Below are 16,962 nucleotides of genomic sequence, written 5' to 3'. Positions count from 1 at the left end.
GAGAAAAATAAATTACGTGGGCTGTAGAAATGAAGTTGTTGGGGTGGGGAGAGTGACAAACCAAAACTGTTGACACAAACTGGTTTTGTCATTCTGAACTGGTGGTAAAAAGATGTGGAATGCCAAATAAAAACAACAAAAAGGGTCATGAAAATATATTCCTAAGATTTGTACAAAACAGCCCACACGGCTACAAAAACTATTTGTATCAGCAACATAAAAGCGAGAATTTTCAAACTATAAATTAATTTGTAACATCTCATCCACAGTAGGTTAGAGCTGCATGACCATAATTAACTTAAAACTGCACGAAGGAGGATTCTGTGATGATGAACCTGAAAAACCAACAATTCCAACCTGGGAAAAAGAGCTTTATCTTTGATATTTCATTGGAGGCATAGATAATATGTATCTCACTGTTAGGGGCTAACAGACCCCCTTTGTTAACAAAGACACCAATTCCCAATAATCTTCTTTTTCCATTAAATACATTAATACAAAATAAATAAGTCAGTCAGAGTGGAGACAACAGAATAGGTGTTGATCTGTACTGTACATACAATAGAACACACCTCCTGCCTGGTTAAGGAAACAGGAGCAACTGAACGAGTTTTATTCCAAAAATCAGACATCCATCGTTTGAGGGAAATGAAAACGACAACTAGCTTTACGAAATGAGCATTGGCATGAAAGTGCAAGCAAAATTATGGGTTACTGTTACAACTATGAGTCATTTCTAAGACTTTAGTTATGAAATGGTTATGTCTATGGGGTTGGAATAATTTTTTATTTGTAAAACTTAATGGTTTTCTGGTTGCCTTCCCCCCCAAAAAAACAAATGGATTCATACAGTGTCATTTTGGAAATCAAGCCTTCAGTTCATTCCACCCAAAGAAGGGGACTTAATCCTAACAGAGAAAGAGGCCATCTGTAGCGCTTACAGTATGCTTAATTTATGCTCCATCGTATGATAGATCCACACGACAAAAATAGCCAATCTGAGATAGAATAGCTATTTTTTGGCACACAACTCCATCGTATGAATAAGTATAAATCAGGCTTTACACTGGACATAAAATACCATCAAGGGTAAAAAATAAAATAAAATCAAAATAGCAAGATGCACCACCTCCCCCTGCCAAAAATATGTAGTAAAAGGAGTATTCTACATCTTCTGTCATCATCTGGCTCTTCATGAAGCATGAGGAAAGCAGATAGCTGTGAATAATAACACTCTCGCCATAGGGAAAGCTTTTACCCAGCATGGAAGAATAAATAGAGGAACATTATCAGTTTCATTGGCTCCACCCTGCTGTTATTAAACAAGTGCCTTTTGTCTGTCTGGTTCATAAAAAAAATAAAAAAAACACAAATCTCACACCATATGACCTTCTTTTAGCATTTTAGACAGAACGGCTTGTTATCATCATCATAATTATTTTGTAATTATACATTCAAAACTAGGTCAAAATTAACAGGCTAATCTCTTTTCTCCTTCCTTCTAAATTATTCCAGGCACTTGATATGAATGGGGCCAAAACTGGGACTGAATTATACTCAGAAGAAATATATGACGACTTCGTGCTAGGCTTGTTGGTATAACTTTACAATGGCATTATTCCACCATACTAACCAAGTCATAAACCCATAACAATTAAGTATCCAAAGTAATCGTTATTAACTATAATAATAATTATTATTGTAAATAAGTCAACTGCCTTTAAAAGTAATGTTTCTACTAGGGTGGAACAAAGCGGTGGAAGAGGAAACATACATTTGAACATTTAGCTATGTACTTGCAGCACTGAACACACCAAGTTGTATACTACATTATATACAGCGTTGCTGCACCCTTGTAAGTACATTATGTATTGGACAGTGTTGTACTGACATTATTTTTGTGTCATTAAACACATTCAAATTACACAAACTGAGAAGAGAATGTAGCCATTGCAAAGTGATCAGTATAATCCTCAGCGTTAATTTATCCATTTGTAACTCAGTGTACAAATGTAACAAAATGGACGCTCAAGAGTTAAATCAACTCTGAGGATTTTACTGTGTGGTTACCAACTGTTCTTTGTTTCCGTGGATTCCGTGGTTTCCATGCATAGCATGATTCCGTGGAATTCCGTCGAAATCATGCTATGCATCAACGCAACTTGACCAAAACAGACAAACGAAACAGAAAACGTTCCCTTTTGAGACTTTCACTAAACAAAGGCTGTGTAAACATTTCAACCCTTCCACTATTTGGGGTTAGCTGGAGAGAACAGCATAAACTTTTGGGGGAACTGGGAGGTTATTATTTGGCAATCTCATAACCGTTCCCTGCACATATAGCCACCACGCACTTTCAACCCAACCCTCCACCTCTTACATTCTCGCTGGCAGTGCAGTGATTTTGGTTCAGAGATCTCAGAAGACAGGATGAAAGAAGACTATTAAGACTAAAGATTTGGCACTTTTTTTTCCTTCTCCTTGACAAACTAAGCTTAAAAAGAAGTGTGTTACGGTGGCACATCTCGTAACTTCACATGCGCGCACACACGCACACACACACACACACACACACACTCACATACTTAATACGTTTCAGAGTCTGCTTTGACAAACTTGAGTTTTTCTTTTCTGCTGTGTGGTCTCTCTATGACACAACAGCATGCCTTCATTTCTTAATATTAACACTATGGAGCAGCGATAACTTCTCAAGCTTCTGGGCAGGTTCTTTAGTAGCACTAAAGTAACACAATGACATACTGTATAAGTGTAAAACAGATGCACAATACATTTATCACTTTAGGCAAAATTGCCAAAGTTGTTATTCAGAATATGGCCACTAGTAGAGAGTACTGTATATGCAGTGCTCAAGGACACTTATGACAGGACACATGACTCTTTTGGGGATTGAACCTACATCACTTAATTTAACTATGAATGCATGCAACACTTTTATAGTCTTAGATTAATTCAATCGGAAACCTTTACAGTAATATACAGTATGCTTATGAATGAGAACGCTTAATTTACAGCAGATATTCTTTGATATATTTTCTATTCAGTATGTCTTTGAGCACTTCAGGGATACTAAAAGGCCTCTCGGGTACATATTACGAAGCACTGTCAATTTCTTGCCCAGCAAGAGTTACATCGTTGTTAGTTTTTCAAACAAATTGTATCAAATTCAACCAACTGTATACCATTTCACTCAACTGATTTGTTTACAGTTTCAGTTGGAGTTTCAATTCATGTGTAAGTCTCACTTCTGGCATTTGAATCTTGCACTTGCTTTCTGAAAACACTGTTAAGCTAAAAATTTGCGTCTGCCATACATTCTTATATTGTTTTCTTTGACTGTAAACAAACTAAAAAGAAAAAGAAAAAGATGGATTGAAAACCAGAAAAGTAAGAATCAGCCAGTTGTGAAAAATAAACATTGCAGTTCTATCTTAAAATAAGTTACAAAAAAAGAAATAAAAATCTTTGCTTACAGTACTAAAATCCTAAAACTAGATCTTTCGAACTTAAGAACCACATGTTAAGTCTATAAATATCTTTACAAATATACATAAAACATAAAACCTTTTTTGTAATCACTTATTAAAATGACTAAATGTTTTCATGACAGTGTCTTCCCTAGATTGCAATGCTTTCGGTTCTAAAACAATACTTTAGAAAAATGAGTTTTTTTGTCTTTTAAGTACATAGCTGTGCACAGCAATATGATACATATTTGCATTTATATATTTACAATAAATCATTTTCTAGATACATAGAAAAAAAACTCCTACAAACCTTAATTATTATTACCAAATGGCCCTTAAACCTCACAATGGATGAGAGCGTTGTTCCATGGACCCCCCAAGCTGCTCGCTTAGGAGGATGAAGCATTAAGTTGATTCACTTAAACTCAGGAATAAACACATACCATGTATGTAGCCATGTGTACTCATGTCCATTCTTGAATATTTCTTTATCATCTGTAGAAGGCGAAATGCCGGAACATCTGCCAGAATTGTGAGGAAGTACAGTATGTTTTGAGGAAGGACCAAAAATGTCATCGGAAGAACAAGTCACATTATCGAACGGATTCTTTCTTTGCTGGTATTTAGTTCAAACAGACTTCCGGGTAGACCATGTACAGTATCTCAGTCTAAGAGGTCCATGCAGAAGAGAAATAAAAACAAAAACAAATGCCCCTGCGTCACACGACCAGTCACTGACCAATGTCTTTCCTTCCACTCCTCTTACATCACTTCCTGTTTCAGTTCTGGGAGCTTCCCCCAAGTAGGCACGGAATGGTTTGACCCCCACGGATTGTCAATTAAAAAAAAGACTGGCCAAGTACAAAAATAGAATTTCATTTCATTGAAAGGAAGAGACAAACAAACAAACAAACAAAAAATAGACACGGTTCAACAGCAAAAGAAAAAAAAATCCTTCCTTCAATACTTAGGAGTCTCTCAAATAGAAAACGGACACCCTCAATCGTACAGCATTTTCTACCAAAAGTACAAGACCAATTGAAGAACTGAAGCGCTGTGGAAGTATTGCATGTGACAGTTTTTCGTTTGTTTTCCCAACCTCAACGAGGCTGTCAAGACATCACACTGAGAGGTGGTCACAAGTCTCATGGGGGGTGGAGTGGGGCAAGGGACTTAATTGCCCCCTCCCAGTGTGTGTGTGTGTATGTGGGGGGCAATTATGTCCTTATCACCCCGTTACTGGGGAGCGGTTTGGGAAGACAGGGCTCGTCAGGCAAAGGGTCATGGGCGAACACAGAGTCGTCACCTGAGGAGCAGGTGCTGTTTGAGTCCTGACAGGTAGGAGAGTACTGCTCGAAGGGAACCGACAGATCCAGGTACTCCTGTCACAGGGAGAGGTCAAATGTTAACTCAGTTGGATTTTAACCACTTTGTAACTTTGTTAAGAAAACTGCTGTACGATAAATGAATATTATCATTTATGTAAGAATGAATTTTAACACACATCATGAAACGTCTTTCAACATGGTTGAGTAAAAAAAAAAACATTTGTGTACTTCTACATTCTGGTTTAGGGCGAACTTTTCCAGCGACGTTTGGCTGAAGATCAGTCATGAGTTTTGTAGCTTACAGCTCAATCAGAAAGTAGAAGCTTTGAGGTATGACTGAGGTATTTCTGAGGAGCAATACCTTTGCCAATATAAGCTTTAGATTATCAAGTTCAAATCTAAGATCAGCTTAAGTGTCGGGGGATAGGATTAGATAGTCCGGCATTGTGGTGAGACTTACATCAGTGGAGGTCATGGACAGAACCCTATCATGGTCTTCTACCAGCTGTCTGAAGGTTGGTCGCTGAGAGGGCACAGCATGCCAACACTCTCTCATTATCATATACCTGCAAATGAAAGGTAAACCCATCAGTTAAAACAAATCGACTGTAACAGATCTATGAACCGCTCTACTCGCTGTTCATTTAATGCACTGTGTAGTATGTTTCACAAACGTATTAAAAATTAATGACAATAAACAAAAAATGTTATACTAGCTATTGTATGTTTGCTTCACTTGATCATAAAGCACAAAGTAGGACACATGCACGGTACATATAACATGTATGTGACATACAGCTCATGAGTGCAGTTGGCTGGTTTGTCCATCCGATGACCCTCCTTCAGCAGTTTAAAGAGCTCCTCTACAGGGATGCCTGGGTACGGAGAACCTCCCAGGGTGAAGATCTCCCATAGCAGCACTCCATAGGACCACCTACAAGCACACATATGGACAAAGGGTAAAGGTCAGGGGTCACAAAGCTGCATGGGTACAGCACAGTGTACTGTTGTGTGCAGTTGGAGAAACGCACATCAGATCCATGCTCTTACTGATAAAAGGCTTTCTTTCTTAGACGAAGAGTAGGCGGTCCAACTCTCACTCTTTGTATCTTTGCTTTTTTTCAGACAGATTAGAACGTTGAGAGGGTGACAGTGTAGTAGAGGAACAGGAGGCGGGACTCAGTCCCTGGCTAGCTGGGCACATCTGTAGCTCTGGAGGTATTAACCAACACAACACCACTGACCAGAAATATTTTGTAGATTATTTTCATAAAACAATCTAAATCTATTATTAATTATACAAACTTAGATGCCTGCATCTTTTATTTAACCAGGACAGTGTAGAAAGACAAGAAGCAGAGGACAAAGTGGGGGTGCCATCAAACCAGGGACATTGCGATTATGTGTACAACACGTCTGGTCAGCTACTGTGCACCCATTGTAGACGCTTTCTTAAAGGAGACCCTGAAATAAAGGACCAGTACAACCATAACTACCAAAGCTCAGTTGCCATACAATCTTTTATCCACACTCAAGTACAACCCAACTCCACACACATTTCAGCCCACCTTCCCTGACTGTCTCTGGCAGCAGGCTCACTCAGTAAATGGATAAAACATGAGGGGAGGTAATCACATAAAGGGCTGGTCTATTAGCCCAGGCTCCCATTGTTTGGCCATTCGTCCAGTGGCTCTGAATCGGACCCCTCCTTCTCCCGCTGTAGTTCTCAGCAGGGCCCTAATCTAATTATCCACGCTCTGCTCAAACAGCAGCTACCGGGCTGGACAACCAGCCAGGGAGGGAAGGAGAGAAAGGCAAGGTGGGTAAGATACAGAAGGTCATACAGAAGGTAAAATGAGAGGAAGAGGGAGACACTAAAGTGTAGAGGAAAAGAGTAGAACGAGAGCAAAGAAAGGTAGGCAGGGTAAGAAAGAGACCCTGCCTCTTTCTTACCCTGTGTGCGAGAAAGAAGGAGGGGGAGAAACAAGGGAGCCAAAGAGGGAGAGAGAGAGAGAGATTAAGGGGTAGTGGAGGGGTAGATCTACAGGAAGAAAGATAATAGAAAGCAGAAGCCAGGAATAATTGGGCTGACAGTGGACCAGTTACTAACTCATTATCATTACAGTGTGTTGGTCAGGGTCTTCTCCCGGCATGGACCATCCGACTGGACTGTGCAAAATGCACCAGTAAACTAACTAGCTGTTAGTACATCCAACACTAGTTATCCCAGGTGAACATTCACTGTTTATTTACTGTTGTACGCTGTTTACTCTAACACTGTACAAATTAGACCCTGTGTCCATTTCTACATAGTCAGAGTTAAATGAACACTAAGGATTTTACTGAGCATACAGCACAACTAAGTTCAGCTAATTCAAAACAAAAGTCTAATTCGTACTTGCATTGCACTGTTCAAAATAGACTTCACTCTCTCATGCACGTGCCCATACACTCACCAATTGCCATTTAATGGACAGTGTTCTTCTCACTGCCTGTCACTCACTCTCACTGTGTGTGTGTGTGTGTGTGTGTGTGTGTGTGTGTGTGTGTGTGTGTGTGTGTGTGTGTGTGTGTGTGTGTGTGTGTGTGTGTGTGTGTGTGTGTGTGTGTGTGTGTGTGTGTGTGTGTGTGTGTGTGTGTGTGTGTGTGTTCATGTACGTATGCGTGTGTGAGTGAGAAAGAGTGGACTGGACTACTGTATAAAGACTGACTAAACTGTGTAGTAATCCAGACCTGCTGAAATAACACAACCAGAGAGGACTGATCTTCCTCTCCCGGCCCGTTCCCACTACTACTGTAATCACACAGAGACAGGCCAGTGTTGACAGGGGCCTGTGTTTGACTTGGATGGGGCTGCCAGGGACACAAAGTCTGGCTGCGACTGGGGGATGAGGGGCAAGGGGTAGTAGGGATGTGGGGGTGGAGGGTGAGAAAACCCTTCCGATAAACATTACTAAGGGCATAGATTTAGCAAATAGCTGACCGTTTCAGCGCGTCTTGGGAGTCACACCGTAGAACATTGAGGGAGCAATGTGAGGAGCAAATCATGAAGGAAGGCACAGAGGCTGACCATGCTATTCAGATTGTTCCAAAACACAGGGTCAATCAGGGAAGAATCAAAGGTTATACAAAAGACCAAGCCCAAGCCTGTCTTTACCATCTGGTTTCCTTTGTAATATGCCAGGAAATGACCCTGAGGGGAATACCCCGTGATAACAGAGAATGGCCCTCCTTATCTCCCCCTACTCCAGGGATGGGTGGATTTACACTGATAAAATAATGCTAAGATGTTGGGGGCCCGCGTGCCGTTTCGGCTGCCCTCTGATGTCATAATGGGAGATTAAGGTACAAACATGGTGCGGAATGCAGTGGATGCTGATATACAATGGGCCCCTGGATTATCAAGCGAGCCCAGATGACAGCGAGCAGAGAACAGAGCTAGTGGCAAGATAATAAGAGAGGACCTGGGGGCCGAAGGGCCCGAGGGAACGCAACAAATCCATATTCACACGCTAGCTACATCTCTACCTTTTGATGCTAACACGCACCGTCGTGATATTTCAACAACCCAAATTCCTTGGGTGTACAGCACATCCAGATGGTTGGAGGGGTGGCATGTGAAAGTGGGGGGTGTGTTCATGTGTGTTGGTACGTGCAAAACTCACACGTCGCTCTGGTGCGTGTAGACCCGGTCGAACAGCGCCTCCGGAGCCATCCATTTCACGGGCAGACGACCCTGGAACAACAGCAGAGGATAACAGAGGCGCTTGGGTCAGCAGAACTATTCTGTACAGCCCAGACACTACTGTCCAACAAAACAAGTGAACGTCCATCCGACCCGGCCCAGTTCAAAGACCGGAGGCCCACGCCCTCCCTTTCATAAATTTTTCAGGTCTTTAGTCGATGCTCTTGCCCAGAGAGGATTACAGTAAGTGAGCATGTAGAGGGTTTGTGCCTTCAGCAAGAGCTTACCATGTGAAATACAATGATTGACAAGACATTTTAAGTTAGATGATTCTGTATTGGCCATTTTACACAGGGTAAATGGCACTTGTGATTTCTTGCATTTTACGCACACACATTTTATTCAGAGAGGTCAGTACAGCACCCCTGGAGCTGTTTTTGAGGGTTGATGGGCAGTGTAGTTATTATTAGGAAAACACATTAGGAAAAACATAGTAAATCAATATAGCACACTTTCCTAAACGTTTTTCAATATTATTGACTTAACATGACAAACTCCACCCCTCAGGGTAAAGAAAAATACTTATTTTTGCTTCATTGCGTTTATGTCGGAAATGGAAATATGCTGCTGAAATAAACTCACATTTGTAGTCTTTTTGTAGTAGTCTATATTGTGCACGTCTCTGGCGAGACCAAAGTCGGCAATCTTCATAACGTTGTCCTCGGTGACCAACACGTTCCTGGCTGCCAAGTCTCTATGGATACACTGTAGAGAGACAAGACACACACACGCGCGCGTTAAAACATGCATCAAACACGGCCCGGGTCATACCATGGAGCTCAAGTGAGTGTATGTATGCATTAAGTGAGAGAGAGATAGAGAGAGTGCGCGCACACGCGTGCGTGTGTGTGTGTGTCCTAATGTGTGATTTGTGAAACATTATGAAAGGAGCCCCCCCACATACTGTACTAGCACTGATTCCTAAACAATTAACACAATTATTATGTTTTAGTAATATCGTTCCTGCTGTTCTACATACTGCCAACCAGGTGAAGAAATCACAGATTGAGGCTTTAAACCTTTGCTTTTATATGAAATATCCGAGACTATTAAGGTTTTATGGAAGATGCTTCTGAACATATTGCTATCTTATAGATCGGCTCATTTCGATGCGCAACATGCTTCCATAGAGGACATGCTGGCTTCATATGGAATCCAAATGACTGAAATCAGTCATGGTGACTGAGAACTTTAATCCATGTGTATGTGTGCACCACTCCCCAACATCTCCCCTGTATGTTCAGCCAGTACTGTACCTTCTGTGAGGCCAGGTATTCCATGCCGCGGGCCACCTGGTACGCACAGGACACCAGGTCTTTGAAGGTCAGCTGCTCGTCGGGGATCTTGCAGGTGTCGAAGGAGTAGTCCATGCCCGGTGGCCGCCGCGCCCGGAGGTACTCCCTCAGGTTCCCCTTGGAGGCGTACTCCACCAGCACGTACAGAGGACCTGGAACCATGTCAGTGGTTTTTATTATTGATCCCTTTTCCGGGGAACGCATCCGTGTCATTTTTATAGATTTCTTTGCCCCCCCCCCCCTTCCCCCCCAGAAGCAAAAATTTGAGTTACAAATGTTCGCTTTAAAAAAAAATATATATATTAAAAGTTTTGCACAAATTCTCCAAGATTTTCAAAAAAGAAATCTGATCTACAAGCTCATAGTAACTATTGTAATGCATTCGTCTATGCATAATAATGTGTCCCTCTGTCTGCAAATTTGTTCATCAGAGGATACTGAAAACGCCAAAAACTATTTTGGTCTGAAACACAGCCATGCAGCTCATCTACACTGTGCTGCATGCACACCTCATTATTATAGTGCCAGTAGTAGTAGTGGAATATTGCAGCGTTGAATAGAAAAGGGATGTGACATGGAATCACTTAATTTACAGAGGAACCTGTGCACAGTTAGGGATATACTGTACACCGGCAACGTTAAGTGTTTAATATTACACTTTGACTTTCAGTAACTTTACCTTTCATTTAAAGTCATTCTATTCAAATTGTTGGGGGTGGCGAGAGCGCGTGCAGGTCACAGTTTACTTTCAGTGACTTCATCTTTAATTTTTCCCATTTTTCATTTATTCTAAACTGAATACATTAGCATCTCATTTTACCCCCAGAACTTAATATTCCTATTTTCAACATGCAGGAGACATGGAAGCTGTCATGCTGCGTTCTGTAATAAATGGGATGTTCTCCAGGTGAGCTCACCATCCTGCGTGCATGCTCCCAGTAGGTTGATGATGTTTTTATGTTTCCCTATCATCTTCATCATCTCCATCTCCGACACAAGGTCTGACAGATCTTTATCTGTGGCATCATCTAAGAGGGAGGGAGAGAGAGAGATAGAGAGAGAGAGAGAGAGAGAGAGAGACTCAATGAGTTAAAAAAATATTTATAAGATGCTACAAACTATACATGTTTGTCACCAAGTGCTTGACAGGATGACAAAGGGGTATAAATACTAAACAGCAACACATGAGAACTAACAGCACTTTTTTAGATTAGAGAAAGGGAAATAATGAGAGAGAGAGAGAGAGCAAGAGAGAGCGAGAGAGAGAGAGAGATCAGAGAAACAGAAATAGGAGAGAAACCATGCTGAAGGGGACAAAGGGATGGAAGGAGGGGAACAGAGAGAAAGTAGTCTCATGTGGCCAGCCCTCCAATCTAGCGGCCCTGCCCACTTCTATCCACTTTTCGCTTCAACATTCCCCAGGCTTTCTTTCTGAGAAAGCAAGCCTGGGAGCCGAGGTTAGAGAAAAAGAAAGAAAGAGAGAGAGAGAGCGAGAGCGAGAGATAGAGAAATCCACAACAACAATATCAATGCCACTGCCTCCATCAGGAAATCAACTGACTTTTGCTGTTGAAGTTGTCAAGGTCATGTAGTATTATTTCCCCAGAGCATGCCTACAATACCCACAATACCCACAAAAACCAGTATAATCACAAACCTTTCAGCATTTTCACAGCAACATCCAGCCCCTTGTTGGGTTTCTCCTTGTCGATGCCGATGGCTTCGGCCATCACCACCTGACCAAAGCAGCCTTCCCCCAGAGGCTTACCCAGGGTCAGTCTGAAACAAAAGGAATACAGGACATTCTGTATATTGTGTTTTCTGTAAAGGTTAAATTAGGATCTGGTTAAGCATATAATAAAGCAGTTATTTCTTATTGTTAACCCATTAAGACCTGAGGTCGATTCTACAAAATGTCTTCTAAAAACTGTTTTTTGAAAAAACTTATGTTACTATGTCAGTGGTTCTCAAACTTTTTCATGTCAAGGACCCCCAAAATGATGTATTTGGCCGCCGACCTCTATCTCAAAATGTTTTGTTCCAGGGACCCCCCAGAAGCAAAGAATAGAGTTAAAATTTTTCACTTTAAACTATATATATTCAAAGATTTGCATACATTTTCCAAAAATAGCAGATCTACAAGCTCGTAGCACGGCACCGAGCTTGTATATCTGCTATTTTTGAATAGGCAAGGCAAAGTGTAAAATAATGCTTTTTAGCTCAAATGAAAAAGTGACACAGATGCGTTCCAGGTCTTAACACATTGGGTGCCAGAGGTTTATTCAAATATTATACGTTCAGTGCCGGCTATTCTTCCATCCACTTACGTTGATACGTTTCGTGCTGTAGAAGCCCCGACGCGGAAGTGCATGTAAACAAAGCCTGCGTGCGAGACGGCGGAGGGTCCCGACTAACGCCTGGAACAATAATATTTCTAACGCGATCCTCCATTGCAGAGTGATCGCCGATCGAAAACGGCTCGCTTCCACCACGTTAAAAAGAAATGGAGATATTAAGCTTTTAGTCAAGGAGATAACATTGGAAAGGCCGACCGGAAGGATTTTTGACATGGATCCACATCCGGCCTCTCCTTCTCAGAAACTCCTTGGATGATCCCAAAGTTTCGTTAGAGCGCCCCACGTGGGCCCCACGTATAAAAATTAAATTGGGTCAAAAACGGTCCGGACCGTTTTCGGCACTCCTCGTTTGGATTCTCAAAAACGGTCCGGACCGTTTTTGGCACCCGATGTGTTAATGGGTTAAGCATACAATAAAGCAATTATTTCTTATTGTTAATGTTAACACATGTTCTACAATCTCAGCAAATTCCATATTTATTTGAGATTTTTACCTGCTTCTGGAGAACTCCCATTTGGGGTCAGAGGGCAGTTCCAGCTCAAGTACGTTGGCCAGCATTGGTCCGTCGCTGGATGACAGGCGGGCAATCCTGACCAATGGGGTGTTGGAGTTCATGGAGGAGTTGGAATCCAGAGACACCTGCTTGGGTACAAAAAGAGAAAGGTTGTTATAGTTTCTGAAAAGGGAGAGTTGGTAGTGTCGACAAGGAGATCACAGACAGAGACAGCGTGAGACGGAGAGAGACAGACAGAGATGGGGGGCACGCTATGAAAATGCCTTGTCTTAACAAACCATCCAGCCGAGACTTGAATCTTGAAAAAGTTTAAATAAAATGTGCAAGTGCTGAGGGTGATTTTCTCTTTAACCTGATCCAAGATCTGCTCTGGAATCAAGTGAAGGTCTCTCGGAACAATACTTCAACAAGTCATGATGTAAACATCATGTTCTCGCACATCATTGAAAATGTTTCTCTTCTCTTATGGAAACAAGAGGATTTTATTGCTGGACAAAAAGAAAGCAACAAAAAGAAAAGAAAAGAAAAAAGAAACGACTCGGCAGATGGCCGAGTTGTTAAGGGGCAGTATATATACAGTATAGGCTCTGATGCAGCCTGACAGCAAGTCCTGGGTTCTATTCCCGGGCCCAGTGGACCTTTGCTGCCTGTCAATCCCTGACTCTCTCTCTGTTTCCGGTCAGTCTCCACTGTACGAAATAAAGGCAGAAATGCCCCAAAAATATCAAAAAGAAAAAAAGAAAGCAAAGCACCATGACGCACACATTTTAATAATCATTATGGGAGCAAGATACATCGGACATGACGCCAGCACCAAATAACCTGTCGCTGTCCCGCCGGGGACTACAGACACTTTGAAAAAACTGTCTGCCCGCCGACACCTTACAGATGGCTAGCCAGCCTTTAGTGGCTGGAGGGGGACAGGAAGAGAAGAGCAAGATGCAGGGCGGTAACAAAGACAAATGAAGGGTGGGGGGGGGGGTGATGCTGCAGTTGGTGGCAGACCACTAAACAGGTGGATGGACTTCTCTATCCATCAGCTGAACTCCCATTTCCTGAAAGCCATAGCCGTGTTGCTGCCACTCCGCCTGCAGGGTCTGCAACTCCATCACCATTCATCTGACTCGTCCAGGGGCAGATGGGTCTTTTATTGATGAATGTGTTTATGTCATAGACCTGCCACGGTGTGTGTATCTGTTTGTGTGTCCATCCACAGTGCTCATTTATCTCTGGAAGTGCAGGTGTGTGGGGGCGCTCGTCTCTCTCTTGGAAGAAACATGTCCACCTACCAAGACATCCCCCTTCGACACCTCCTCCTCATCAGCTCCTCAGCAGGAGAGAAAGTGAAAAAGAGGGAAGGGAGGGTGGGGGCGGAATGAAAACTCAACGAAGAAAAGGGTTGTGAAACAAAGCAAAACACCACGGCCGTCGAACCCGACTGACAATTTGAGAGGAATGAGAGTAATATCAGATGGGGCATACCACAAGATTTTCTAGGAGATTTACTCTGAGTTATGAAAAAGGACAAAGACAACCGGGAGATTAGTGTTGCGAAAAATGAAGGAAAGATCCCTCTCGCGCACGCTCGCACGCACACTATAAGGTCCCTCTTGAACTGACTGCCATAAAAGACCACAGCATAAAGATGGAAAAGATTCTCATGTTTGCAAGCAAAGAGTTTTGAGAGATGTGAGATGTCTTGAAAAAACAAGTTTCTTCTTTATACAAACACTCCCTGACACAAAAGAAAAACTCAGAAAAACATGAAAGCAGGTTTTTTTAAGGCTCTATTATAAGACCTTTTCCTGCTGAGAGAATACAGACTCGCCTGTATTCTTGAACTACAGAGCGCTGGATTCCAAGTAACAATCTTTTCTAAAAATGGGGACGCATATATATCATTTCAGAGGGAAAGCCTTTAATTATGAAGCTAGAGCGGTGGAACATGTGCTCGTGCAAACACACACACACACACACACCCGCTCCCTCTCTCTCACACATATGTAAACACACACATACACACACAGAGCGATGGCGTGCTGTGTACAGTATACAGAATGTGTCTCAGCATTAGAAGGGTGGGACTCTGTGAGAGTCAAGATTTACATTTCCTCGCGCACCGTGTCACGCACCACAAATGGCAGATCGACAAGCACACAATGTGTCTCATCGCGAACACTTTGTGTGTTTGTAGATCTGCTATTTTTGGCGCAAGACGCTGTCGTACGACGGAGTATAATCCGGGGCTTGAAAGGCCACTTCACTGGGAGACGCAGCTGCTGCGTTTTAAGATTTTTCCCAAAACAGTTGAGGAGTGCAAGTGTGTGTGTGTTGTATGCGCGTGCATGCATGTGTTTCCGTATGCGTGTGCATGTATGCACGTGCACACACAAGGGTGTGTGCATGTACACGTGTGTGTGTGTGTGTGTGTGTGTGTGTGTGTGTGTGTGTGTGTGTGTGTGTGTGTGTGTGTGTGTGTCTGTTAGACGAGAGTGAAATCTAACACTGGTACTGACAGTCGTTGGGAGGGCATAAATATCCCCTCGGCTGAATCCGCTCCAAGATAAATGTGAACACATGTCACGGAGGCCTGAGGCCTTCCAGCCTCCGCGCTACGCTAAGCTACGTCACAAACAGAAACACAAGAGCTACATATGCCCACATGCAGATCTCATATAAAGATCGATGCAGCACCTGCTCACGTCTTATATCGTCACTGTCGGGTGGAAACCTTGTATGTCCAAAACTGTTACTCGTCAGGAAATGGGAAAAATAATTTGTGCCTATTTGGCTATTTTTACTTGTGAGCTTGTTGTGAGCTTGTAGATTGGCTATTTTCGCTACCTTTGTGTGACACACTTGTATGACGAATTAATAAAAAAACAAAAGGTGAAATATGGAGATACAAGGTTTCTGCCCTACAGCAACGATATGCAGTGTGGTACACTGTAAAATCCAGAGTATAAATTTTACTCTGAGTGTACAAATGGAATCCTTACATTTCCTTTTGGTTGAATTTTACGGTCTAGTGGCAAATACCAGTTGAAGACGGATCGCAATGGCAAAAGTAATAAAGAGGGTCTTGAATTCAAAGACAATTTACCCTGCTCTATGCGCCACACGGTATCATGGGTAATGCGGTCCAAAATTCACAATGGAAAAAATATCAACTTTGTCTAAATGTGATTCAGCACAATTTGCAGATGACGCCCTAATATCATAGTCTTTGTGGAAAGAATGTAATTGCTAATCCTAAACTGCAGTCTAGAGGGTTTCATTCTTCGCTGAAGACAGGAAGCGAGGGGACGAAGAGAGAGAGAGAGAGAGAGAGAGCGAGAGAGAGCGAGAGCGAGAGCGAGAGCGATTATTTGATGATGCAAATCTTGTATCTACTTTCTGTTACCTGTCTCTTGAGAGGGAACTTGGAGAGCTTCTGTACAGGCGGCGTGGGCAGCGTCTTCTGCTTGGTCATGCCCATGCGGCAGAGGACAATGATGACCACGGTGAGGATGAAGAGCACGCAGCCCGTCACGTAGATCAGGATGTCTGCATAGTCGTCCTCCTTGTCTAGATCCACAGCTATGGGGAGGAAGGGAGGTGCACAAACACAAATGCAAGCCACTGCTTAGTAAATAAAGACATTTGGTCTGTTTTGTCTACATAACTAATGCTGTGCGACTTAATACGACAAAGTTGCTTTCCGAAAATGGACGATCTAGAAGCTCACATCGCATCGCGGATGGGGCGCGTTCTAACCTTCTAGATCGGCTATTTCCGGGGTGGGACTTGGTCGCAGGACAGCACAAATTAATACAATTTGTCATTATCCCACATTGTATTGCAGCAACACTTCTAACAACACATCTATTTTGTTTTATCTCCGTGATAATTACCCTCGGAAATTCGTAAACAAACAGATCATTCTTAATTAAACCCATAAAACATGGCTTTGCTCAGTAGCACATTTCAACCCAGTGGATTTTGGGAGTTCTCCAGCCGCTGGTGCGACCCGTCCTAATGAATCAACATCGATAAATCATTTGTTCGTTTGGGTAAAAAATATAAATAAATCAACGCTCAATGAACTTGCCTCCCAAACTACAATGGTACCATTTGGGTTGTCTGCGACAAGGCAAGAGTAGAAAAAGATGGTGTAACTGTCATCTATTCCTGAATCTTCAGGCAGGTAATTGCACCTGTGATGTACCGCTCCCCTGGGAGGTAATTACTGTGTTGT

At 42.5% G+C, this 16,962-nt stretch overlaps 1 protein-coding gene across 1 annotated transcript in view; it reads right to left on the bottom strand.

Annotated features, from left to right (window-relative positions):
* The window catches only part of fgfr3 (fibroblast growth factor receptor 3), a 73,227-nt gene that overhangs the window by 309 nt on the left and 55,956 nt on the right, over positions 1–16,962 (bottom strand). Inside the window, 10 exon segments of the mRNA XM_080413764.1 lie at positions 1–4,867; positions 5,274–5,379; positions 5,610–5,747; positions 8,479–8,549; positions 9,141–9,263; positions 9,815–10,005; positions 10,771–10,881; positions 11,511–11,632; positions 12,705–12,853; positions 16,129–16,304. The exon segment at positions 1–4,867 is cut by the window's left edge and continues 309 nt beyond it. Of these exon segments, the coding sequence (XP_080269890.1) occupies positions 4,703–4,867; positions 5,274–5,379; positions 5,610–5,747; positions 8,479–8,549; positions 9,141–9,263; positions 9,815–10,005; positions 10,771–10,881; positions 11,511–11,632; positions 12,705–12,853; positions 16,129–16,304 (1,352 nt within the window). The 3' untranslated portion in view covers positions 1–4,702.

This window comes from Gymnoscopelus braueri (genome assembly GCF_963280865.1).
Source record: "Gymnoscopelus braueri genome assembly, chromosome: 19".
Taxonomy (NCBI): Eukaryota; Metazoa; Chordata; class Actinopteri; order Myctophiformes; family Myctophidae; genus Gymnoscopelus; species Gymnoscopelus braueri.
Note: the sequence above shows the minus strand (reverse complement) of the source record. Positions and strands in the feature narration are given on the sequence as shown.